General features: G+C 43.5%; 1 protein-coding gene across 1 annotated transcript in view; it reads right to left on the bottom strand.

Annotated features, from left to right (window-relative positions):
* Positions 1–9,267: 9,267 nt before the first annotated feature.
* Positions 9,268–25,908, bottom strand: part of lrrc75bb (leucine rich repeat containing 75Bb) — a 62,269-nt gene continuing 45,628 nt past the window's right edge. The window contains exon 4 of the mRNA XM_035776247.2: positions 9,268–11,042. Coding sequence (XP_035632140.1) covers positions 10,424–11,042 — 619 coding nt within the window. The 3' untranslated portion in view covers positions 9,268–10,423. The remainder of the gene's footprint in view (positions 11,043–25,908) is intronic.

Below are 25,908 nucleotides of genomic sequence, written 5' to 3'. Positions count from 1 at the left end.
ATTAAAAGATCAAGTTTGGGAGCAGCAACACAGTGAGCTGACTTCCTCTTTTCATCAGTATTCTAGCCAGCTCCCCTTATTATTTTGGATGTTCGTAAACGCCTCCATAGTCTACCTTAATATTATATGCCCACAGGGAGCAATTATGGTGTTTGACCAGGGGCGCAACTTTCAATGACTGTTTGGAGTGTCTATCTGATGGGATAAAATAAATAATAAAAATAAATAAAATAAATAAATAATAATAATTATGCCCCCCCCCCCACTTCTAAAACCAAACTTGTGCCCCTGTGATTATTCACTCTCCCCATTGGGCACAGACATCAATTCAATTCAACTTCGGCTCAACGTAATTTGATTGAAATTATGTGGAAATAATGTTGACTCAACCAGTGGGTCTTTTTAAGCCTTATCAATAGTACATTTCATCCTGCTTATTGACAACCTTAGGCATGTCCATTGCTTAGACATGGCAGACATAATGCAATTTAAAGTAGGCCTAGCCCTCATAACAGTTGGAATGCTATGTTTAACAAAGAAAATCCATATTGAAGTCATGCAATTAGGTTTCTTATCATTTTGACTGCAGACATGTTCAACATATTTAGCAAAGATGGGATGTGCCTACATACAGTTTGTTATTTTCTTTCTGTAGGTTATTTAACAAACTAGGCTGTAACCGACTAACATTCAAATTGGAGTTGATGACAATGCAATATAAAAGACTGTAAATACACATTTACATTTACATTTAAGTCATTTAGCAGACGCTCTTATCCAGAGCGACTTACAAATTGGTGCATACACCTTATGACAACCAGTGGAACAGCCACTTGCATCTAAATCAAGGGGGGGGTGAGAAGGCACTTACCCTATCCTAGGTATTCCTTGAAGAGGTGGGGTTTCAGGTGTCTCCGGAAGGTGGTGATTGACTCCGCTGTCCTGGCGTCGTGAGGGAGTTTGTTCCACCATTGGGGGGCCAGGGCAGCGAACAGTTTTGACTGGGCTGAGCGGGAACTGTACTTCCTCAGTGGTAGGGAGGCGAGCAGGCCAGAGGTGGATGAACGCAGTGCCCTTGTTTGGGTGTAGGGCCTGATCAGAGCCTGGAGGTACTGAGGTACACAACGTCAAGCAACTACATATTTCGCTTTGAACCCCGTTCTGATTGGCCAGTGAGAGGTCAAGTCTCGCCACAACTACAACTTGTTTATTAATCAGCTAATGTGCCCATAATTCTGGTTGTGAAAATATTTGTAAAAATTCCGACACACACTCACAGTGCTAAGATTTACCGTTGTGTTCAGTTTGTTAAAATAGAGCCCTTAATAAGGGCCTCCCGGGTGGCGCAGTGGTTAAGGGCGCTGTACTGCAGCGCCAGCTGTGCCACCAGAGACTCTGGGTTTGCGCCCAGGCTCTGTCGTAACAGGCCGTGACCGGGAGGTCCGTGAGGCGACGAACAATTGGCATAGTGTCGTCCGGTTTAGGGAGGGCATGGCCGGTACGGATATCCTTGTCTCATCGTGCACCAGCAACTCCTGTGGCGGCCCGGGCGCAGTGCGCTAACCAAGGTTGCCAGGTACACAGTGTTTCCTCCGACATATTGGTGCGGCTGGCTTCCGAGTTGGATGCGCGCTGTGTTAAGAAGCAGTGCGGCTTGGTTGGGTTGTGTATCGGAGGACGCATGACTTTTGACCTTCGTCTCTCCCGAGTCCGTACGGGAGTTGTAGAGATGAGACAAGATAGTAAATGGAGCCCTTAGTGTGTTGTGTCAGTACACCAATGTGGATATGTGTTAAGCTACTGTACTTGCAGCAGAGCTTTTGTCAAAATACCTTGTTGGAATGAGCTCTTTGCCTTGGAGATGCTATTAGAAGGAATGTGGTTTTCTTTACACTAGTCTGCCTGGGTCAATAGTAAGTATTTATGCTGCAATAGTTTATGTGTCCGGGGGCTAGGGTCAGTCTGTTATATCTGGAGTATTTATCCTGTCTTATCCGGTGTCCTGTGTGAATTTAAGTATGCTCTCTCTAATTCTCTCTCTCCTTTTCTTTCTTTCTTTCTTTCTTTCTTTCTTTCTTTCTTTCTTTCTTTCTTTCTTTCTTTCTTTCTTTCTTTCTCTCTCTCGGAGGACCTGAGCCCTAGGACAATGCCTCAGGACTGGCCTGATGACTTCTTGCTGTCCCCAGTCCACCTGGTCGTGCTGCTGCTCCAATTTCAACTGTTCTGCCTGTGGCTATGGAAACCTGACCTGTTCACCGGATGTGCTACCTGTCCCAGACCTGCTGTTTTCAACTCTCTAGAGACAGCAGGAGCGGTAGAGATACTCTGAATGATCGGCTATGGAAAGCCAACTGACATTTTCTCCTGAGGTACTGTGTCACGAATCCCGTTTCCTGAGTCTGTTTTTTGCCTGTGTTCTGTCCTGGAGTGTTTTTTCCGGCGTCCTGGAACGCACCCTGTCTGGTTGCCGGGCAATGTAGCCAGTTGGGAGTTCTGATTACCCGCACCTGTATCCCATCAGCTATCTGCACACCTGGTCCTGATCATCATCTCTCCTCTTCATAAGCCCGGACCTGACATCCACTCCCTGCCGGATCGTTAGCCATGAACAATATGTTGTGCCATAGTATCAGCCTCAAGTTGGATAGAATTTGTTTTTTTTTTTTTTTTTTTAACGTATTGCTTGCCTTAAACTTACCTCCGTTTGTTCTGTCTTCAGTTACTCACCCGGATCATTTACCCCATTCCCACCTGGTCGTCGGAGGATTCCGCTACCCCATTGGATCCACCTATTTACTCCCATCAACTCACCACCGCTGCCCGCTACGCCACCTGGATATATCTACCCATTCACATTCACTTGTAAATAAATACTCACCTTCTTCCTACTCTCCTTGTCCTGGTCTGCTTCTGGGTTCGATTTTGAAAGAACGTGACATACTGACCTGTTGCACCCTCTGTCACACCCTCTACAACCACTGTGATTATTGTTATTTGACCCTGCTGGTCATCTATGAACATTTGAACATCTTGGCCATGTTCTGTTATAATCTCCACCCGGCACAGCCAGAAGAGGACTGGCCACCCCCTCAGAGCCTGCTTCCTCTCTTTCTTCCTAGGTTCTGGCCTTTCTAGGAAGTTTTTCCTAGCCACCATGCTTCTACAGCTGCGTTGCTTGCTGATTGGGGTTTTAGGCTATGGTTTCTGTACAGCACTTTGTGACATCAGTTGATGTAAGAAGGGCTTTATAAATACATTTGACTGATAATGCCTGCGCTCCCGAGTGGCGCAGCAGTCTAAGGCACTGTGTCTCAGTGCAAGAGGTGTCACTACAGTCCCTGGTTTGACTCCAGGCTGAATCACATTAGGCCGTGATTAGGAATTCCGTAGAGCGACGCCCAGTGTCATCTGGGGTAGGCTGTAATTGTAAATAAGAATTTGTTCTTAACTGACTTGCAAATAAGGGTTACATTTTTAAAAATGACATTTTTGTGGGCACTAACTCCGCCATGGTTCATTGGTTAAAGTCTATGGGGAAATGGAGTTGTTGTAGGGTTTTTGCATAAACTCAAAAAATATGGTCTGTGGTTAACACAGGTTTAGGAGATCCTATATGTTTTGTACTATGAGATAATCATCAGCTAAAGTCACTTTTTTGTGAATTTTTTAAAGAATATATGTAATTTAAAAAAGCACAAACCACATAAAGACTTCATAATTCATAAAGGTTATGTTAACTGACTTATATCTCACAGAACAAAACGTATAAGATCTCCTAAACCTGTGTTAACCTCAACTTATTTTCATCGTTTATCCCAAAACCCAGAACCAGGTTTTAGGACAAGCTGGCGAGCTTTGTCAGCTGCAAATTGGCCCAGAGTCTCCTGTTATTTGACACTGAGCTCCGTGAATTTCTACAGGCCAAATAAGAGCAGAAGATGGATGGCCCTGCATACCGGTACTATCCCTATGAAGCGGGAAAGCTGCATACCCAGCAGAGCAGTGAGTCACAGTCAGCACTATAGTGATATTACTCTACCACTGGCAGGTCCATATAGGACTGGGCCTCGCCTCCATCTCGTTGCAATCTGCTCATTCACACAGAACACAAACCGTGGCTGAGAATCCAGCTGATGTATTGGAAAGCCATAGAACTATACAGAGGGATATCCTCTCTCGATGGACAGATAGGGTGACAACATTGTGAGGGAAAGTCCTGCATTTTGGCCTTTTGTCCCACGACCAAACAATTATGTCCCAACATCCCCACATAATCCCCACATTCAAACACCATTAATTTACGAAAAAGGTTGATTAGTCCTGTATTTCAGTCAGACATTCCAACCTGTCTCTTTTGCAGCAGAGAGGAAGAGGTGAAGCGAGAGGTTTCACTCGCCAAAATCTGTCCAAAATAAGCCCAATGCGTTCCCGTGGGCTTATTTTGGAACTAAACTTGTCGCCTGCCTTCCCGCAGGTGACATCCGTGAGCTTCTCGTCATTATATACATATCTCTATTTGCCTTCCCGCAGGTGACATCCGTGAGCTTCTCGTCATTATATAAATATCTCTATTTGCCTTCCCGCAGGTGACATCCGTGAGCTTCTCGTCATTATATACATATCTCTATTTGCCTTCCCGCAGGTGACATCCGTGAGCTTCTCGTCATTATATACATATCTCTATTTGCCTTCCCGCAGGTGACATCCGTGAGCTTCTCGTCATTATATAAATATCTCTATTTGCCTTCCCGCAGGTGACATCCGTGAGCTTCTCGTCATTATATAAATATCTCTATTTGCCTTCCCGCAGGTGACATCCGTGAGCTTCTCGTCATTATATACATATCTCAGGTGACATTTGCCTTGCCTTCCCGCAGGTGACATCCGTGAGCTTCTCGTCATTATATACATATCTCTATTTGCCTTCCCGCAGGTGACATCCGTGAGCTTCTCGTCATTATATACATATCTCTATTTGCCTTCCCGCAGGTGACATCCGTGAGCTTCTCGTCATTATATACATATCTCTATTTGCCTTCCCGCAGGTGACATCCGTGAGCTTCTCGTCATTATATACATATCTCTATTTGCCTTCACGCTCCGCTTTTGACAAGATATACAGTACCAGTCAATAGTTTGGACACACCTACTCATTCAAGTGTTTTTCTTTATTTTGACTATTTTCTACATTGTAGAATAATAGTGAAGACATCACAACTATGAAATAACACATATGAAATCATGTAGTAACCAAAAAAGTGTTAAACAAATCAAAATATATTTTATATTTCAGATTCTTCAAAGTAGCCACCCATTGCCTTGATGACAGCTTTGCACACTCTTGGCATTCTCTCAACTATCTTCATGTGGAATGCTTTTCCAACATTCTTGAAGGAGTTCCCACATTTGCTGAGCACTTGTTGGCTGCTTTTCTTTCACTCTGCAGTCCAACTCATCCCAAACCATCTCAATTGGGTTGTGGTCGAGTGATTGTGGAGACCTGGTCATCTGACGCAGCACTTCCTCACTTTCCTTCTTGGTCAAATAGCCCTTACACAGCCTGGAGGTGTGTTTTGGGTCATTGTCCTGTCGAAAAACAAATGATAGCCCTACTAAGCACAAACCAGAAGGGATGGCATGTTGCTGCAGAATGCTGTGGTAGCCATGCTGGTTAAGTGTGCCTTGAATTTAAAATAAATCACAGACAGTGTCACCAGCAAAACACCCCCACACCATCACACCTCCTCCATGCTTCACGGTGGGAACCACAAAGGCGGAGATCATCTGTTCACCTACTCTGCGTCTCACAAAGACATGGCGTTGGAACCAAAAATCTCTAATTTGGACTCATCAGACCAAAGGACAGATTTCCACTGGTCTAATGTCCATTGCTATTGGTCCAAGCAAGTCCTTTAGTAGTGGTTTCTTTGCACAATGGGACAACTATGCATTGCCTCATGGGTCTCCCGGTCAGCTGTGACACAGCCTGGGATTGAACCCAGGTCTGTAATGACATTTACATTTTAGTCATTTAGCATACACTCTTATCAAGTGCAACTTAAAGTAGCGAGTGTAGTCATTTTATCTCTGGTCCCCCATGGGAATCAAACCCACAACCCTGGCAATGCAGCACCATGTTCTAACAAATGAGCTACACAGGACATCTTGTGATTGTGGTGCCTAAGACTGCTGAAGTCTTAAGGGTCTCTCTTCCAAGCTTAAAAGGATAAACATTTACATGCAACACCATGGGCCAGAAAAGGTTGAATAGTGAATGAGTGAATGAGTTCTTTACATCTTTGTTAATTTACAATAAAACAGTTTTTTATCCGTGAGTGCCGCTGTCAGCTAGAGTACAGGGAATAATCTACACCGGGTAAAACGCAGGACAGAGGAGGTCAGCACTGCGGTGGGGATGATTTGGATCAAATTAATTTGGTAAAAGAGGTGAGTTTGGATTTGACATTGTAGCGAGTTTTCTATAGTGTCAAATTCTCAATAATATAAGCTAAGCTAATGTTGGCGCAAGCGTTTAACGACAATAACAGAGTTATAATGGTTTGTTAGGCTAATATTATTGAATATTGTAAGAGCATTTATCATCTGCTTATATGCCCCCTTTATTTATCCTACAGTTCTGACTTGGTGTACAGGAAAAATACTGTAAGAACGGCCCATGTTCTGAATTCTGCCGCTCGTCATCCCCTTATGCCATAATTTGTACATCTCAATTGTCAGTAGAAACCACATTTGTTTAAGAAAGTCAGCCATATCAGCTATGTTTTTTTAAAAGGCAGTAAATAAGGCTGAATGAACTGTTTCGCTGCCAGACAAGGCTCCGCTGATAGCCAGGTATAGCAGCGGTAAGGATTCAGTCCATGGTACTGAAAAGAAAGCTCTGCTGTTGGGACAGCTTTATATAGGCCCTAACAGTGTGGTACACGTTTTGTGATTGTTACAGTGCAATTAATGTATTGTTTAGCGTTGTGTTGTATAGTGGCTTTGCTGGCATGCATTTAAAAAAAAATGTATGTTGAGTTTGCCACACCAATATTTACATTCTAAAATCGCCACTGCTTGTGAGGCTCTCCATGCTCATTAGTTGCGTCAATATATTTTCTGCTCACTCAATCTGGTTTTCAAAGTCTCCCTTCCTAACTGTTTTGCACTTGCTGAAACCAAACAAAAATGGTACCATGGCCAAGTATTCCCAGATGTTCATATAACAGCCAACATTTGGTCTCTTCTTTCTGTACGACCAAATTTTGCACGAGGCAAAGGATTAGCCTATAGGCCCCTGTCAATTATTTTCAGTGCAGCGGAAAGGGGATTTTTTGCTGCCCCCAAAAATGATGAATGAAAGGTGACACTGTCCCGCAAAATCATCCCTTTGTCCCACATTTGAATATTTTAAATGTGGTCACTCAATACCAGTAACAATTTTAGTATGTAAATCTTGGTGGAGCAAACTCAAGAAGATGCATGCCAGCAAAGCCACTACACAACACAACATTAAACAATACATGAATTGCACTTTAAAGGCCACAAATGGTGCCCACAAACGGTTAGGGCCTAAATAAAGCTGTCCCAACAGCAGAGCTTTCTCTCCAGCACAATACAGTGAATCTTTACCACTGCTACACCTGGCTATCAGTGGAGCCTTGTCTGGCAGCGAAACAATTCATTCAGCCTCGTTTACTGCCTTTAAAAAAAAAACATAGCTGATCTGGCCGACCATATCTCCCTGGCATATAACATCATTTATGCAGCAACATATAAGACATTTTTGGACTCACCTTGTGTGCGGCGGTACTTTGTCAGCAAGTTTAGTCATCAAAAAATGTTTTACAATTGCGAGTTGGATGACCGTTCAAAATGGATTTTTCCAGTCTGGCCTCCCAGTTGCAATGCTTGCGGTGAGCCACTATCACCGATTCCTTCCAAACAACAGTCTGGCCTCCCAGTTGCAATGCTTGCGGTGAGCCACTATCACCGATTCCTTCCAAACAACAGTCTGGCCTCCCAGTTGCAATGCTTGCGGTGAGCCACTATCACCGATTCCTTCCAAACAACAGTCTGGCCTCCCAGTTGCAATGCTTGCGGTGAGCCACTATCACCGATTCCTTCCAAACAACTCATTGTTGAATTTGCGATATCCAACTTGTTGTTGATATGTTTTATCTATAATTTATCTTCATTATTTATCTTCACATGACAAGGATTAAAAAGGATTTGCCAGGAGATTGTCTACTTGGTTTATGATGATGACGGCTTGCTAAGATTTTAAAAGTATAATGTTCAGCCCAATCAAAGCTACTGTCGATGATTTGGAAGTGCCCTTCCAAGAAGGCTCAAAGTCATTGGCCACAAATAAAACGTGATTTTATTTGTGGCCCATGACCTTGAGCCTTCTCGGAAGGGCACTTCTAATGTAACTCTATGGCAGCACCCAAAGGGCTCACATTCTTTATGTCTACTCTTACTAAAGGGGAGGGGGTAATGTAGTGTCCCCATGAGTGACAGAACACTGAGCTAATCACGGTGCAATGCTGAGCCAATCATAGTGCAATGCTCCTATTTTCTGCTGGCCAGCCCCACCACAACAGAAAGCACTGAGCAAGGCTGAAACACCTGCATTTGGAGCTGCCTGTTTGCATGTGGCTTTATTAACTCAATGATCCCCCCAAAAAATGCATTTTTTTGCAAACTGATATGTGACACGTATTAATGCCAAAATAACATGCAAAACAGGCAAGCCCCCCCGATTTAAAAAAAGATGAGGTCGCCACTGCCATATGCACAGAATATGAGTGTTCAACTTCTTGGTCTATGTTCTTGCCTGGTGGGAGATGACCTCAGTTTATACAGTTCAACAACAAACAACAACAATGACCACATGCATGGAACTGTGACATGTATTTATTTTGTTACAGTAAGCAAGGACAGTCATAACATGTATTCTATAATATGTTACTGTAGAGTAGACTGAGGTGGGAAGCAGAGACAAATGCAGTATGTTGGAAGCCATAGTGACTCTAGCGGTTTGGATGAAGATCAATCCATTCTAGTGGACATTCATTTAGAGAGTTGTGACTGGATAGAGCCAGTCTAAACAGGCATTGACTTGTACATGTATTTAAAGTGCGAACGAGTAAACAACCGTTTCTAGAGGACACCAGGTATGTCCAGAGCACTCACAAACACATACATCCACACCCACACAACTGTGCACACAGACAGACATAGACAACCACATGAGTGCACAAACACACTATAAATAATTTATTTAAAACTTTATCTCTGCAGACTATTGTTGAGCTGCAGTAAACAGTCATGTCAGTTAAAAAAAAAAGATAGAAAATAATGCTCAAAATAAACACTGAACAGAACATCTAAAGAGAACAGGTGATGGACACCTGTAACATGCTTCTTCTGATCCTCATATTCACAATTCTGTCCATGTATGTGTACAAACAGCAGTACAGAGGAAAGAAAAAACGAATTCATTCATCATCTCAAAATTTTTGCCTTTCATTTGAACAAGTAGGGCACATCTTATTTATTTATGGTACGATTCATAAATATAATCTTCCATATAACCAACGGTGGACGATGCACTCGAGAGATCATTCCGTTTTGCTTTGAGAAAAATGGTTCATCTCCTCAGCATCTGTCTCTGGTCACCACTAACATGACCTGACAGAGGAGGCAATCAGTTCATCAGCTGCCCAAACCCTCCCAGACAGACAGACTGTGTGTCCTCTCCCCAGCTCCCAGCCCAGGGCAACCCGACCCAGAACTCGCCGGCTGAGGCTCACTCAGAGGTTCACAGCCTCATCGGGGCTGCTCTACTTGGAAAATAAAAACTCTTCTTTAATGAATGGGATTCTGGTGAATTAAAACCATCTGTTCTGAAATCAGCGTTTAGTCAATGTTGTGTGTTGTGCAATAAAACACAGCAGCATATTTATGCAAACAAACCCTCCCACTGTGTGATCCAGTCTGCATGTGCTACATGAAAGTACCTCAAATACATAAGATAAGCCAGAACATTAGAAAGCCAAAACAGTCAGGTGAAATCTAATCTGTCTTGTTCCTGTTGTTTAAGATTCCTTTGCTCATAAATAATGACATTCGGAGGACGACACAGTAACAACGTCACTGCAGTTCCTAGGATAACAATGTCTGTACCAACAAAAGAACTGTACATTTTCCTGAAACTGTCTTTAGCTCTCTGCAATTGGAACATACAAAGAGACAACACAACACAGTGTTTTCTCCTAGTGGGTGTTTTATGAAATTGGTGACCCCAAGCTTCTCCTGTCATGATGACGCATGCTGACACAGGAGGCAGCACTCAGGGCAAGGTGAGGGTACAGTAGGGTACAAAGATTTGTCAATACACAATGCTGGCTCTGACCATTCACCTCTCACAGTAGTGCAGAGCCACATTCGTGGATACAACCTTCCCCCCAAGCGTCTCCCCAACAGCCCACGCCTCCAGCTCCAGCTTATCCTCATCCTCTTCTCCTTCCTCCTCCTCCCTCTTTCCCCCCTCCTCCTCTTCATACAGGCTGTGTTCTTCAATAGAGGTCTCCAGGGTATAACTACTATAGGCCTGCACCTCACTGTACTCATAGATTGTGGGCAGGCTACTCCGGAGGCCGAAGCGTCTGCGCAGGGCCACTAGGAGAGGCTGTGGCACGGTGAAGATGTCCACGTTGTTGCCCAGGTCCACCCAGGCCAGGCTGGGGAACTGCAGGGGGTTCTTCACCATCTCCGTCAGGTCCTTCAGCACGCCCACCGTCAGACGGTTGCCGTTGATGGCCAGGGTGGTGAGTTTGGGCATGGAGCCCAGGTGGGGTAGCAGCAGGCGCAGGCTCTCATCCTGCAGCTCGGTGAAGCTGAGGTCCACGGCCGACACAGAGTCGCAGTTACTTCGGAGGTAGAAGGCCACCCGGTGGATGTCTCGGCCAGACAGAGGGATGCCAGACAGGTTGACCACATCGTTGGTCAGTTTCTTCTTCAGTGTGGTTTTAAGACTGTGAAAGGAAAGACCAGAGACTGTTAGAAACTACACAGAGAATAGAATTGAAAAGCCAATATTTTTTGCAAGTTGTTTTGGTTCTCAGACTCTAGAGCACAGAATAGCCATTTAGTATACATGATAACAAAGCTGAGACCAAGCATCCTATATTGGCCATTAGGTATCCTCTAGCGTGCAAAAACAAATTATCTTAACTTAATGATCCTGTCTTTATCGATGTACAGAGAGCCCTGTTATGGGGGACTATGGATGTTGTTTAACTTGACATGGGATCAGAGGTCCCACTGCTACCAGGCAGTAAAAACAGATTATAAGGGAACTGGGAGAATTGTTTTGAGAAGTGTTTTTGGTGAATGTCATATATTCGTGTGTGTTTCTCTCTCTCTCCCTCCCTTCTTCCTTCAGAACAGCCCAAAAAATGACAAAAATGTCACTTTCCACAGGGCACGGCTGACATTGGCTATACTGTCCCTTTTCAACAGAGCTGTCAGAGGGCAAAGAGGCATCAAACTGGCACTACCGAGAACATGATTTACTCAACTCTATCTCTGCATATAGTAGAAGAGCAATCTGTTTTAAAAGAGGATGGGATCTGTGGTGATGGCAAATTAAGAATATGGCATTTAATGATCATACCAATCTTCAAATGACTGGACTAGTGAAATAAAAAATAAAAGTGTATGGAGAGTTCCAAGTGTATGGAGAGTTCCAAGTGTATGGAGAGTTCCAAGTGTATGGAGAGTTCCAAGTGTATGGAGAGTTACACGTATATGGAGAGTTCCAAGTGTATGGAGAGTTCCAAGTATATGGAGAGTTCCAAGTGTGGTGCTACTGGACCTTTGACACTGTCATGGTGAATAATCACATCCCTCACTAGCTCTGAGACTAGGCAGAATAGAAGCACTAAACAAAAACCTGCTCCCTGCCATAGTCTGATTAAAAATTCATTTGAAAGCTCCGAGGCAGCTGTACCGTGCGGAGGTGGCACTGGAGTGCAGGACTCTAGATGTGCCATGGAAGAATATGTTATGGATTTGGGGAGAGGGTTGAGGTCCTTTCTCTAGCCTCCAGTAGGACATTACAGTAGGAGGAAGTCAGGGGGAGGAAGTCTTTAAAACAATTGACAATGACAATGTGGGAATGGAGAGAGATTTACATACACACACAGCATTTCTGTAGTTCGCTGGGAGGATGTACTAGGTTACACTCCAGACGTGTATACATTAGCCCTTCTCTCTTTTTAGCCAGTCCTGTTTGCCTGGGGGTTTGAACCCCCTCTCCTCTTAGTCACAGTCCTGTTTGCCTGGGGGTTTGAAGCCCCTCTCCTCTTAGTCAGTCCTGTTTGCCTGGGGTTTGAACCCCCTCTCCTCTTAGTCAGTCCTGTTTGCCTGGGGTTTGAACCCCCTCTCCTCTTAGTCAGTCCTGTTTGCCTGGGGTTTGAACCCCATCTCCTCTTAGTCAGTCCTGTTTGCATGGAGTTTGAACCCCCTCTCCTCTTAGTCAGTCCTGCTTGCCTCGGGTTTGAACCCACTCTCCTCTTAGTCAGTCCTGTTTGCCTGGGGTTCTGAACCCCATCTCCTCTTAGTCAGTCCTGTTTGCCTAGGGTTTGAACCCCTCTCCTCTTAGTCAGTCCTGTTTGTCTGGGGTTTGAACCCCATCTCCTCTTAGTCAGTCCTGTTTGCCTGGGGTTTGAACCCCCTCTCCTCTTAGTCACAGTCCTGTTTGCCTGGGGTTTGAACCCCATCTCCTCTTAGTCAGTCCTGTTTGCATGGGGTTTGAACCCCCTCTCCTCTTAGTCAGTCCTGTTTGCCTGGGGTTTGAACCCACTCTCCTCTTAGTCAGTCCTGTTTGCCTGGGGTCTGAACCCCATCTCCTCTTAGTCAGTCCTGTTTGCCTGGGGTTTGAACCCCCTCTCCTCTTAGTCAGTCCTGTTTGCCTGGGGTTTGAACCCCCGCTCCTCTTAGTCAGTCCTGCTTGCCTGGGATTTGAACCTCCTCTCCTCTCCCCTCCTGCTCCTAGGTTGTGTGGGAGCAGGAGCTTCATAAATGGGCTGCCTGTGGTCCTCACATCTTTCAGCCTCTCAGCTCTGGAGCAGCCAGGGAAAGGCCTGCAGCAGCTAACTGGAGCTCAGATTTGTGAAGTTATTGATTCCTCGAGTGGGCTATAATTCAACTCCCTCTCTCTACTTCCTACTCTCGCTTTCCCTCCTTCCCTCGATCACCATCCATCCCGCTCTCCCTTCCTCTGCAATCCCAGTCTGGGCTGTGTCAGGTCTTTTGCTCTGTATGTTGTAAGATCTATTTTTATCTTGCTACCCTTTTCTCTCTAACAACCCCTAAGGATTAGAATGGCAAGCTGATTTCCCCACAGAAATATAAGGTGTACTCTGCACCACCTCTATATGGTAATTAACGTCATTGGCATTGACTGGTTGCTCCTTCACTCTCCCCTCTAAATGCCAGGGAGCCCCATCTGTCTCTCCCTAGCTCTCCTCAGCAGAGTGGCTCTGGGGCTTTTGCTTTGTGCAAGATCTGCAAGATGTAGGCTACACTTTCTGAGCCAACAGAGCCATGCATCAACTTTCGTTTTGTGATGTTCTGTATTTTGGCAGCTTGAGGGCTCAGAGGATGTGGGTATTTCCCAGTTCCTGCTGGAGCAGCCTGCTTTCTCTCATTGTGTGGGCGGAAAGAGATAGGAAAGAGAGAAGGGGGAGTAGAGCGAAGGGGGGATAGGAAGAGAGAAATAGAGAGTACAGAGAAAGAGCGAGAGAGGGAAAGAGTGAGAGAGAGAGATAAATAAAGAAGGAAAGAAAGAGCCTGTTCCAGTTCGACTGCGACGGGGCGTGTGGGTGTTAGGGCAATATTCTCTGTACTATTGTTTTAATGAGGCTGAGAAGCAGAGACGGTCTCAGACCGCCATCCAAATCCACTGCCTCCTAGCAAGGTGGGCAGAATGCCACCCACAGGCCTAGGGCTCCGCTTGGTTCAGACTTATGGGCACAACCAACCTTTCTCACTGCCCGTTACCATGAAAAGATCAAATAACTACAAATGTCTTCAAATGAGCGAGGGATATCCATCTAACCACTCCAGCAAGAGGGATTTGATTATGCAGCACAGGAACCTAAATGAGAATGGAGTCCCCTTCGTAAAGATATTAGCTGGTTAAGTCCCTTATTTAGGGGACTTTGAGCAGTTCTGAACCGGTTCCGGACAACATTTTTGTGTACAGAGCTCTCTGTGAACGGCGCAACATCAATTGCTGTGAACAACGTGAAAGCTCTGGTTGCCCCTCATCTCATGCCGCTCTCCGCTTTCAGCTGAGATGCAGTATGTGAAATCTGACACCTCATTTACATAGGGAGCGACATGTCACATTTTCTAGCATAGCCAGACAAATGATCGATTTCCTCTGGCTGTGAACCTTGCAGTTTCGCTTGCAATACTGCATATGAAAAGGAGCCTAGCGATTACAGATAAAGTGGTCTCATCTCGCTGTAATGTTCTCAGATGGATTTAGAGCTCACAACATTAAGAACTACCAAATAATTTCGTCAAATTGAAACAAGACCACTTTCTCTTGGTCACAGAGGGATGAAATCCCTTTGTGCATAAAGCTAAAATTATATCGAATCATCAACCATTTGAATGGCGAGAGATGGTGAGATGTTAGCATGTCTTGGGGGTATGATCTTTGACCCTCTTCTCACTCATCCTTATTCACGATTCATTGAGGATTATCCATAATCATGGTAGCATTCACATTAATGTAGCAGCGTTTAGAAACATATTATATTCTTATTTACAATAAAAGTGACTACAAAATTACACAATACATTATTTACGATTAATTTCTATTGGGCACAACATAATCTGAAACACAACCAACATTTCTGCAGTTCGCTGGGAGGATGTACTACAGTGGTTTGTCCTTTAAAAGTTGCATCGTACTGCAGCGCAGCTTGCATGGTGCCGCAGAATTCTATGGAACATTATTTAAGTGCCAACTACTGGTAACATTAATGCTAGTTAGTGCTAGTTTCACCACCAGAGGGCATCTTTGAGAAACATTTGATAGCCTTCAAATCAAATCAAATCCAATTTATTTGTCACATACACATGGTTAGCAGATGCTAATGCGAGTGTAGCGATATCAGAGGAATGATGTAGGGTATGCAAACATTATATTATATTATATTAAAGTGGCTAGTGATATATTTTACATCAATTTCCATCAATTCCCATTATTAAAGTGGCTGGAGTTGAGTCAGTGTGCTGGCAGCAGCCACTTCAATAGTGGCTGTACTAGAGAATTTAAAACCTTTTTTGTAAGAACATAGTATATGGGACTGATTTAAAGAAGTTTTGCTTCATTAATTTGCTTCAAATTATGGTGTTTCTAACCCTCTGGGTTTCCATTAGGATAGATCAGAAAATATGGCGCTGTATAACATGACAGTCGGGAGTAGGCTACAGTACTTGGCTATTTAGCTAAAGAGTCTCCGTGTTGTGCGGGCATGTGGGAGGCCGGGGTTCAATTCCGTGACGCGGAGGAAGGACTAGGCTGTCCTTGTAAATAAGAATTTGTTCTTAACTGACGTGCCTAGTTAAGTAAAGGTTGCACTAAGAGCATAACATTTATACACCCTAATTTTATAATTGTAGTATAACCAATATTCAAACAGAGATTCAGTGAAAATAAAAATCTCATTGATTTATCAAGACCAGCAGCGCAAAACAGTGCTAAAATAGTTGAAGGCACGGTTATCTGTAGCAACACATTTTGCATTGCGATGTGGTGACAGGGGCTCCACTCCGGAGCATAAAAGTATCAAAATACAGAGAGGTGCTGGTAAAGGTATATTGTCCTGCTAATAGCCCATAATATTTTGAAAGAGTATTTTTATCATTATTTCATTAACAAAAGCATAAAGATGCCATTATTAGTTACATTGTTTTAGTTTGAATGTGCAGACTGGGACTAAGCACAGCCGGAATGTTTCCCTAGTCAGTGCCATTATTAGTGCAATGCCCCATAAAGTGCTGCTCTGTACTACCAGTGTGGCGGGGTGGGGGTCCACCCTCCCTCCCCCTCCATTCCCCATGGGCTAGGTCTGTCTTCTGTGTGCAGCTCTGTGGCCCATCCTGTGCCCCCTGCCCTTGTGCCTTGAACCTCGCGTGCTTTCAGTGGATACAGCTGGAGAACTGCAAGGCAAAACCATTGTGCGCCACTCGGGAGCCATGATATATTGTCCTGCTAATAACAGGTGTCACGTTCTGACCTTTTCCTTTGTTTTGTCTTAATTTAGCATGGTCAGGGCGTGTGCTGGGGTGGGCAGTCTATGTTAGTTTTTCTATATTTCTATTTCTGTGTTTTGCCTGATATGGTTCTCAATCAGAGGCAGCTGTCTATCGTTGTCCCTGATTGAGAACCATATTTAGGTAGCCTGTTTTCCTTTGTGGTTTGTGGGTGGTTATTTTCAGTCTTTGTGTGTCTGCACCAGATAGAACTGTTTCGGTTGTCACTTTGTTGTTTTGTTTTTGAAGTGTTCAGTTTCATTAAAAGAAAGATGAACACTTACCACGCTGCGCTTTGGTCCAATCCTTCTTTCACCTCTGAATGCAGTTACAACAGGGTTAATCATAAATCTGTGAAAATATCCAATGGGCTTTTATATAATTCTAAATGAATAATAATAATAATCGCTTTGTTTAAAAAATAACATTATTTCGGAGATGATTTTGTTTTCAAATCATGGAAAATGAGTGAGAAAAAGGCCATGCGGTGAGACATTGTTACTAGTTTGTAAATAAAGCCAGTTTGTTATCTAGAAGTATTTATGCTAACATCTCACCATTACCAATAACAGAGACGACATTCATGTAATCATTGCGTGCTAGGAATATGGGACCAAATACTAACATTTTGTTTCAATAATTTGAAACCCCACCTTGTTTTTATTACTTCTGAAACAAATGTCTTTCTCTGAGCAATTAGTATAAACAAATATAACTAGAAAGCACTTCAATAATTTCAAGCCCTATTCCCCCGCTTTTGCTGAATAGGAAAAGAAAAAATCATACGATTTTGACATTTTCATATTTGTACTGTGTTCTTGAGCTTCTGTCCTCAAAAGTGACTACACCTCAGCAATTCAATCTTTCTGGCAGTATAAGCATTACTTGGTATTGTTTACGGCCCTCTCATGATAAAACAAATGATTGGTTATGTCTATTTATGTGGAAATCTACATTTTGATATTACATTTAACAGGTTAACATTTAACAGCTGCTCTGGCTGATTGCCTTTCATAGCTGTTCTTTCCTATAGGAAATAATCCTCTTTTTAATATGGATGTCTATGGGCACTCATTCTCATTATATGACAATCTATGTTATCTATTGAGGAATAGGGCTGTAGAGTCTACGGTAAAATATCCTCAAACACTGGTGTATAAAGCTGAGACGGTAGGCCAGAACTAAAGACAGATCTTTATCAGCTTCAAAAGCTCTGAACAAACAATCCATTCAGTGAAATAGGGCGAGGCCATCACCTGTGATTTAGTGTCAGTTTAAACAGCTCTGGGTTGAGATTATACAGGCTAAGTTATGGCAACATCCATTTCAAGACCTGCCGCCACAAATCCAGAGATTTACAGAGCGGGCCGCGACAGCACAGATAGCATGACGTCAACTCATGTCTCAGCCAGAGGAGCTCTCTTCATGCAACCCCTATTCCCTATTTCAGCGCACATCAGCATTCCTGTAAATTTGTATTCAGGATGTTGGTTAGCATGTGTATTTGTGTACTGTGTAAGTGTTGCTTTTACACTCTGGTAGTTGAGTTCATTCTGGTCACTTAAAACTCTTCCTGGCTGTGGTGATAGCAACTCCAGTAAAGACCTTAGCGGACTCATTGATTTATTTCTTTACCTTCACCCTTTCTCATCCTCTCCTTTAATCTCTACCACACTACTACTGTCTGTCAGGGTCATTTTAGACCCATTGAGGCTAACGGCTATGTTCAGTGTAGCTGCTCTCCTGGTGGACAGAAGGTAAGTAGTCATAAGCGTTGGCCTTCTTTGTCCCTCCCAATTATTTCTCCCTGGGAAAACCCTGGCACGACTTAACTCTCTCAAGGTACTATCTTGAAATGGGAAAGTGGGGGATGAACATTTCTGTCACTACTAAAAACTTGATTTGGAATGAAATGTGGTGAACTTTTACCAGACACTTTTCGCACAACACCTAAAGCGTCTGGGGGTGGGTGGTGAGTGATACATGCAAATGTCGAGGGAATCTTGAAATCTGTCCAACCACATAGAATACACATTTGTACGAAATTACATGTTCAAAACTTAATCTAACCCCATAAATCAGCATAGAGAGCCTTGGAGTAAAGTTATAGTGTTTCAGTGGATATAGACTAATTCCTACTGACCAGTTTTTGTGCACTTCAATATCTACTCTAAATGGTGGGATGACTCAGTCTCATATGGTAAATGTACGGAGTTGCTGTGATGGATGTTGACCTACAGAAACTCACACTTAGTCATTTACCAGACACTCTTATCCAGAGCGACTTACAGGAAAAATGTGGGTTAAGTGCCTTGCTCAAGGGCACAGACAGATTTCTCACCTAGTCGGCTCAGGGATTCAAACCTGTGACCTTTTGGTTACTGGCCCAACACTCTTAACTGTTAGGCTACCTGCCAGCGTAGCAGGTCACTCCAGCAATATGCTCGAAAAGGTGCTCAGGCATAAATAATATGCACTATGTGAGTCTCTCAGGGAACTGCGTCTAACTAGGTAATACTAATTAGAATCCTCCAGGCGGTTACACTTCAGCTGAGCAATGCAAAGACACACGTGACTCATGTCAGCCGAATTAAATAAAGGCACTTGAGAAATATCGGATGTGGATGCTATCCCAGAGGCCCGGTGGATCCAGCTGGATCAATGTCTGCTTCATCAACACTTTGGTCCTAAGTTGTTTATTCAGGATATGGGTATCTGTATTATACATGGGTATTATTTATTTAACTAGGTAAGTCAGTTAAGAACAAATTCTTATTTTCAATGATGGCCTTGGAACAGTGGGTTAACTGCCCATTCAGGGGCAGAACGACAGATTTGTACCTTGTCAGCTTTGAACTTGCAACCTTCCAGTTACTAGTCTAACGCTCTAACCACTAGGCTACCCTGCCGCCCCATTATACATGATGGATGGTCTGGGTATCTGTATTATACATGGTGGATGGTCTGGGTATCTGTATTAAACATGATGGATGGTCTGGGTATCTGTATTATACATGATGGATGGTCTGGGTATCTGTATTAAACATGATGGATGGTCTGGGTATCTGTATTAAACATGATGGATGGTCTGGGTATCTGTATTAAACATGATGGATGGTCTGGGTATCTGTATTAAACATGATGAATGGTCTGGGTATCTGTATTATACATGATGGATTGTCTGGGTATCTGTATTATACATGATGGATGGTCTGGGTATCTGTATTATACATGATGGATGGTCTGGGTATCTGTATTAAACATGATGAATGGTCTGGGTATCTGTATTAAACATGATGAATGGTATCTGTATTAAACATGATGGATTGTCTGGGTATCTGTATTAAACATGATGGATGGTCTGGGTATCTGTATTAAACATGATGAATGGTCTGGGTATCTGTATTATACATGATGGATTGTCTGGGTATCTGTATTAAACATGATGGATGGTCTGGGTATCTGTATTAAACATGATGAATGGTCTGGGTATCTGTATTATACATGATGGATGGTCTGGGTATCTGTATTAAACATGATGAATGGTCTGGGTATCTGTATTATACATGATGGATTGTCTGGGTATCTGTATTAAACATGATGGATGGTCTGGGTATCTGTATTAAACATGATGAATGGTCTGGGTATCTGTATTATACATGATGGATTGTCTGGGTATCTGTATTAAACATGATGGATGGTCTGGGTATCTGTATTAAACATGATGAATGGTCTGGGTATCTGTATTAAACATGATGGATGGTCTGGGTATCTGTATTAAACATGATGAATGGTCTGGGTATCTGTATTATACATGATGGATTGTCTGGGTATCTGTATTAAACATGATGGATGGTCTGGGTATCTGTATTATACATGATGGATGGTCTGGGTATCTGTATTAAACATGATGGATGGTCTGGGTATCTGTATTAAACATGATGGATGGTCTGGGTATCTGTATTATACATGATGGATTGTCTGGGTATCTGTATTATACATGATGGATGGTCTGGGTATCTGTATTATACATGATGGATGGTCTGGGTATCTGTATTATACATGATGGATTGTCTGGGTATCTGTATTATACATGATGGATTGTCTGGGTATCTGTATTATACATGATGGATGGTCTGGGTATCTGTATTAAACATGATGGATTGTCTGGGTATCTGTATTAAACATGATGGATGGTCTAGGTTGGCTGAGCCTTGTGAGAACCAGGGCTTTCTGCTAACTAATCTATTCTTTCAACACCAAACCAGGTATGAAATTCTCTCGTTGTTCTGTATGTTGTTCTTTCTTTCAGTCTGTGTCATGTCTATTGGCGAGATAGGGCACAGATTCCCAGTCCTGGGTGGTTTTAAAAGGAGACACCACAGAGAAGCTTTTCAGAGTGAAAATATTTGACAACATTTTAGTACTGCAGCTGTGCCCGTTGCACAAATGGATGTGCATGCAGTGATTTAGAACTTCGCCACAGGGCCTTGGAAGCTAACATTCAGCAACGTGTTTGGTTTGAGCCAAGCTATCATTCCGATTGGGCACGCATATGAACATACACACACAGGCTTTCACCCCTAAACCCACCGCTAAGTAAGTCTCTTCCAACAGCCTCTGAAGGAGTCCTATCCTCCCACCAACCCTTCATGATCCAGCTCTATGAGACCCCCCAGGCTTCTCCACAGGTGTATGCCAGGGTGCTTTAATTAGCCCAGAGAAGGGCACTGAGGTTTCAGAGGGAGGGGAGGAGCAGACTGTATCAGTGCCAACCAACGCCTCCTTCCCTCCACTAATACGCCAATCAGCCACTTCTCATGGGCCCTCCTGACACCAGCACGCCACCGGGTTCCCCTAACACAGGCTGGAGTGGCAGCTCAGCTCAGTGTGCAACGACACGCATCACAATACAACAACGTGAGGGATCAGAACACAACATGAAGGAACACACGTACAATAACACAATTCAAGGTAAAGCAAAGTCATGAACTATAAACCGTAATAACCTTTCTCCCACACTCACTGTTTCCCTTGCTCTCCTGCCTAATAGGATCTACTGTATCTGTACTAAGTTCACAAAGGTTGTTTTTTTCATTGAATGTATAAAGTGAATCATTAATAAAGTGAATAATTGACAGTTGCTTACTCAGTATCTGGAGCTACAAAACCCTGGATCATTGTTATTCTAACTTCCGCGACACATATAAGGCCCTCCCCCGCCCTCCTTTCGGAAAAGCTGACCACGACTCCATTTTGTTGCTTCCAGCTTACAGACAGAAACTAAAACAAGAAGCTCCCACGCTCAGGTCTGTTCAACGCTGGTCCGACCAATCTGATTCCACGCTTCAAGACTGCTTCGATCACGTGGATTGGGATATGTTCCGCATTGCGTCCAACAACAACATTGACGAATACGCTGATTCGGTGAGCGAGTTCATTAGAAAGTGCATCGGCGATGCTACACCCACAGCAACGTTTAAAACATTCCCAAACCAGAAACTGTGGATTGATGGCAGCATTCGCGTGAAACTGAAAGCGCAAACCACTGCTTTTAACCAGGGCAAGGTGACCGGAAACATGACCGAATACAAACAGTGTAGCTATTCCCTCCGCAATGCAATCAAACAAGCTAAGTGTCAGTATAGAGACAAAGTAGAGTCACAATTCAATGGCTCAGACACAAGAGGTATGTGGCAGCGTCTACAGTCAATCACGGATTACAAAAAGAAAACCAGCCCCGTCTCGGATCAGGATGTCTCGCTCCCAGACAGACTAAATAACTTTTTTGCTCGCTTTGAGGACAATACAGTGCCACTGACACGGTCCGCTACCAAAACCTGCGGGCTCTCCTTCACTGCAGCCGACGTGAGTAAAACATTTAAACGTGTTAACCCTCGCAAGGCTGCAGGCCCAGACGCCAAACCCAGCCGTGTCCTCAGAGCATGTGCAGACCAGCTTGCTGGTGTGTTTACGGACATATTCAATCAATCCTTATCCCAGTCTGCTGTTCCTACATGCTTCAAGAGGGCCACCATTGTTCCTGTTCCCAAGAAAGCTAAGGTAACTGAGCTCAGCATTTAATACCATAGTACCCTCCAACTCAATCATCAAGTTTGCGTACGACACTACAGTGGTAGGCTTGACTACCAACAACGACGAGACGGCCTACATGGAGGAGGTGAGGGCCCTCGAAGTGTGGTGTCAGGAAAATAACCTCACACTCAACGTCAACAAAACAAAGGAGATGATTGTGGACTTCAGGAAACAGCAGAGGGAGCACCCCCCTATCCACATCAACGGGACAGTAGTGGAGAGGGTAGTAAGTGAAGTTCCTCGGCATACACGGACAAACTGAATTGGTCCACCCACACAGACAGCGTTGTGAAGAACGGCGCAGCAGCACCTCAAGAAATTCGGCTTGTCACCAAAAGCACTCACAAACTTCTACAGATGCACAATCGAGAGCATCCTGCCGGGCTGTATCACTGCCTGGTACGGCAACAACCACAACCGTAAGGCTTTCCAGAGGGTAGTGAGATCTGCACAACGCATCACCGGGGGCAAACTACCTGCCCTCCAGGACACCTACACCAACCGATGTCACAGGAAGGCCATAAAGATCATCAAGGACAACAACCACCCAAGCCACTGCCCCGCTATCATCCAGAAGGTGAGGTCAGTACAGGTGCATCAAAGCAGGGACCGAGAGACTGAAAAACACATCAGACTGTTAAACAGCCACCACTAACATTGAGTGGATGCTGCCAACATACTCACTCAACTCCAGCCACTTTAATAATAGAAATTGATGGAAATTGATGTAAAAATGTATCACTAGCCACTTTAAACAATGCCACTTAATATAATGTTTACATACCCTACATTACTCATCTCATATGTATATACTGTACTCTATATCATCTACTGCATCTTGCCATATTTATGTAATACATGTATCACTAGCCACTTTAAACTATGCCACTTTATGTTTATATACCCTACATTACTCATCTCATATGTATATACTGTACTCTATACCATCTACTGCATCTTGCCTATGCCGTTCTGTACCATCACTCATTCATATATCTTTATGTACATATTCTTTATCCCTTTACACTTGTGTGTATAAGGTAGTAGTTGTGGAATTGTTAGGTGAGATTACTCGTTGGTTATTACTGCATTGTCAGAACTAGAAGCAAAAGCATTTCGCTACACTCACATTAACATCTGCTAACCATGTGTATGTGACAAATAACATTTGATTTGATTTGATTTACAGGTGTTAAGACATATTTCTGTGCGCATGTATTCTACACTCTTAGAAAAATATTGTGCTATCTATACAAGTTAAAAGGGTTGTTTGGCTGTCCTCATCGGAGAACCCTTTGAAGAACCATTTTCTGGTTCCAGGTAGAACCCATTTGGGTTCCATGTAGAACCCTTTCCACAGAGTGTTCTACATGGAACCCAAGAGTTCAACCTGGAACCAAAAAGAGTTATCCTATGGGGACAGCCAAAGAGCCCCTTTGGAACCCTTTTTTTCTAAAACAAAAACTATTCCAGAAGTGTATTATTTGCCATGTTTTCAGTTTCCATGGAAAAGAGTTTGCGTTACATAACTGTAACTGGACACCAGGAAAAGTAGCTGCTGCTTTATCCTGATAAAATACTGAATACTAAATCATGGAAGACTGCGCCCCTGTCTGCAATGTCAAGGCCCGGTTATGAAACCAACATTAAAGTGCAGTGTTGCAAAGGGACACGGTGGTGCTTGATGGCAGTTGGGAGGCAATGGGGATTTGCTCTGTGTAAACGTCAGACCAGGCAGCAACAAAAACACTCTTTGATTCATTCTTCAGGTTTTCTCTCCCTCCATATTTTCCTGTAATCCCCAATGTTTTTTTCTATGCAAGGCCCAAATCAAAAGCTCTAATATCAGATCAATATGTTTTCACAGATATAATCAATGGATCACAACCACAGAGAATGTGGATATCCTCATTTAGAATTTGGCTAACAGAGAAGAAATGCTGTAGGTAATCAAGGTCATTCTTGCAGGTACATGTGGTGTGGGAGAGCCCTACCACTCAGAGGGGAGTATGTGGTGTAGATGACTCCCACACTATCTCCAGAGGTAGTGTGGGCGACATCTCTTCAAGAGCAATTTTGAATCTAGATCCGTCTCTTTAGACTACACAAGTATCTCTCCTGGACTTAGTTTGTGTCGTCAAAGAAGTGTAGTGTAAAGAGGCCCTACGATGCTGGGCTCATTGGGAAATGTGCCATTCATTATGGATAAGGACCATGGATGACTCCTTAAGTTTCTCTACAAGGTGGAGGCTAGACATTTTTTTAACTATTATTTTACCAGGTAAGTTGACCGAGAAAACATTCTCATTTACAGTAATCACCTGGGGAATAGTTACAGGGGAAACTACAAACTGGGGATGATTAGGTGACCATGATGGTATGAAGGCCAGATTGGGAATTCAGCCAGGACACCAGGGTTAACACCCCTACTCTTACGACAAGTGCCATGGGCTTTTTAGTGACCATAGAGAGTCAGAACACCTGTTTAACGTCCCATCCAAAAGACAGCAACCTACACAGGGCAATGGGATATTTTTTTTAGACCAGAGGAAAGAGTGCTTCCTACTGGCCCTCCAACACCACATCAGAAGCAAGCCAGCAGTGGGATGCAGGGCGGTATGTTGCTGGCAAAGAACAATGAGAGATTGATTGGATTACTTAGTGTATACAAGAAACTAGACCGACTACTTAATCTATGAGAGGAGGAGACTTTTATACCCAATCAAATGGGTAGGGGAGGGACAACATGAGGCAATGTTCACAGATAAGGTACTTACAATGACATACCACTCTGTTACCTGCTACGACATTTCCCTTTTTCATCCTCTATTTCATTCTAAGTAAGCATTTCACTCGACTCTAAAAGGAAGTCTATATTTAGATGTATATTTTCCTCCCACATGTTGTTTACTCATTTCACCTCCTTTTCTCACCTTGAGCATGTCTCTCAGGTTATTAACGGGTCAGGAGGGATGAGTCAGAGTTGTTATGACCTTTTTGTAGAGAGACCTCAGGGGATGCCTGCCGAGACTCCCTGGAAATAGGTTAAATACATTGAAACAGCCGACACTGGGGAAACAGGCAGATGAGTGATGTAAATAAATAAATGAAGTAGAAGTGCTTCAGGATCATGAACAACTTTGTCCTAGACTCACAAGTCTACTGGAGTCACTGAACAATGGTAGCGACACAACAGGTAGTGGTAGCAATAGAATGACAGAACGCTGTTGTGCTCCTGAGCAGGGTAGCTAATTAACCTGAACTGCAACTTGCAACGTCAACTTGTATACAGCTGAACAAGCAAGCCAATGAAAAGCATACTACAATGTCCTTGTGAGTGTATGAGTGAATTCAAGGGACAAAAATAGGCAAGAAAGACCGATGAAGTTACATTGCATGGGATGTGCAAAAGTAACCTTGGCAGTATCTTTTTCTTCGTACTGTATCAAGTCGTTTCACACCTTTGGA

This window comes from Oncorhynchus keta, chromosome 9 (genome assembly GCF_023373465.1).
Source record: "Oncorhynchus keta strain PuntledgeMale-10-30-2019 chromosome 9, Oket_V2, whole genome shotgun sequence".
Taxonomy (NCBI): Eukaryota; Metazoa; Chordata; class Actinopteri; order Salmoniformes; family Salmonidae; genus Oncorhynchus; species Oncorhynchus keta.
Note: the sequence above shows the minus strand (reverse complement) of the source record. Positions and strands in the feature narration are given on the sequence as shown.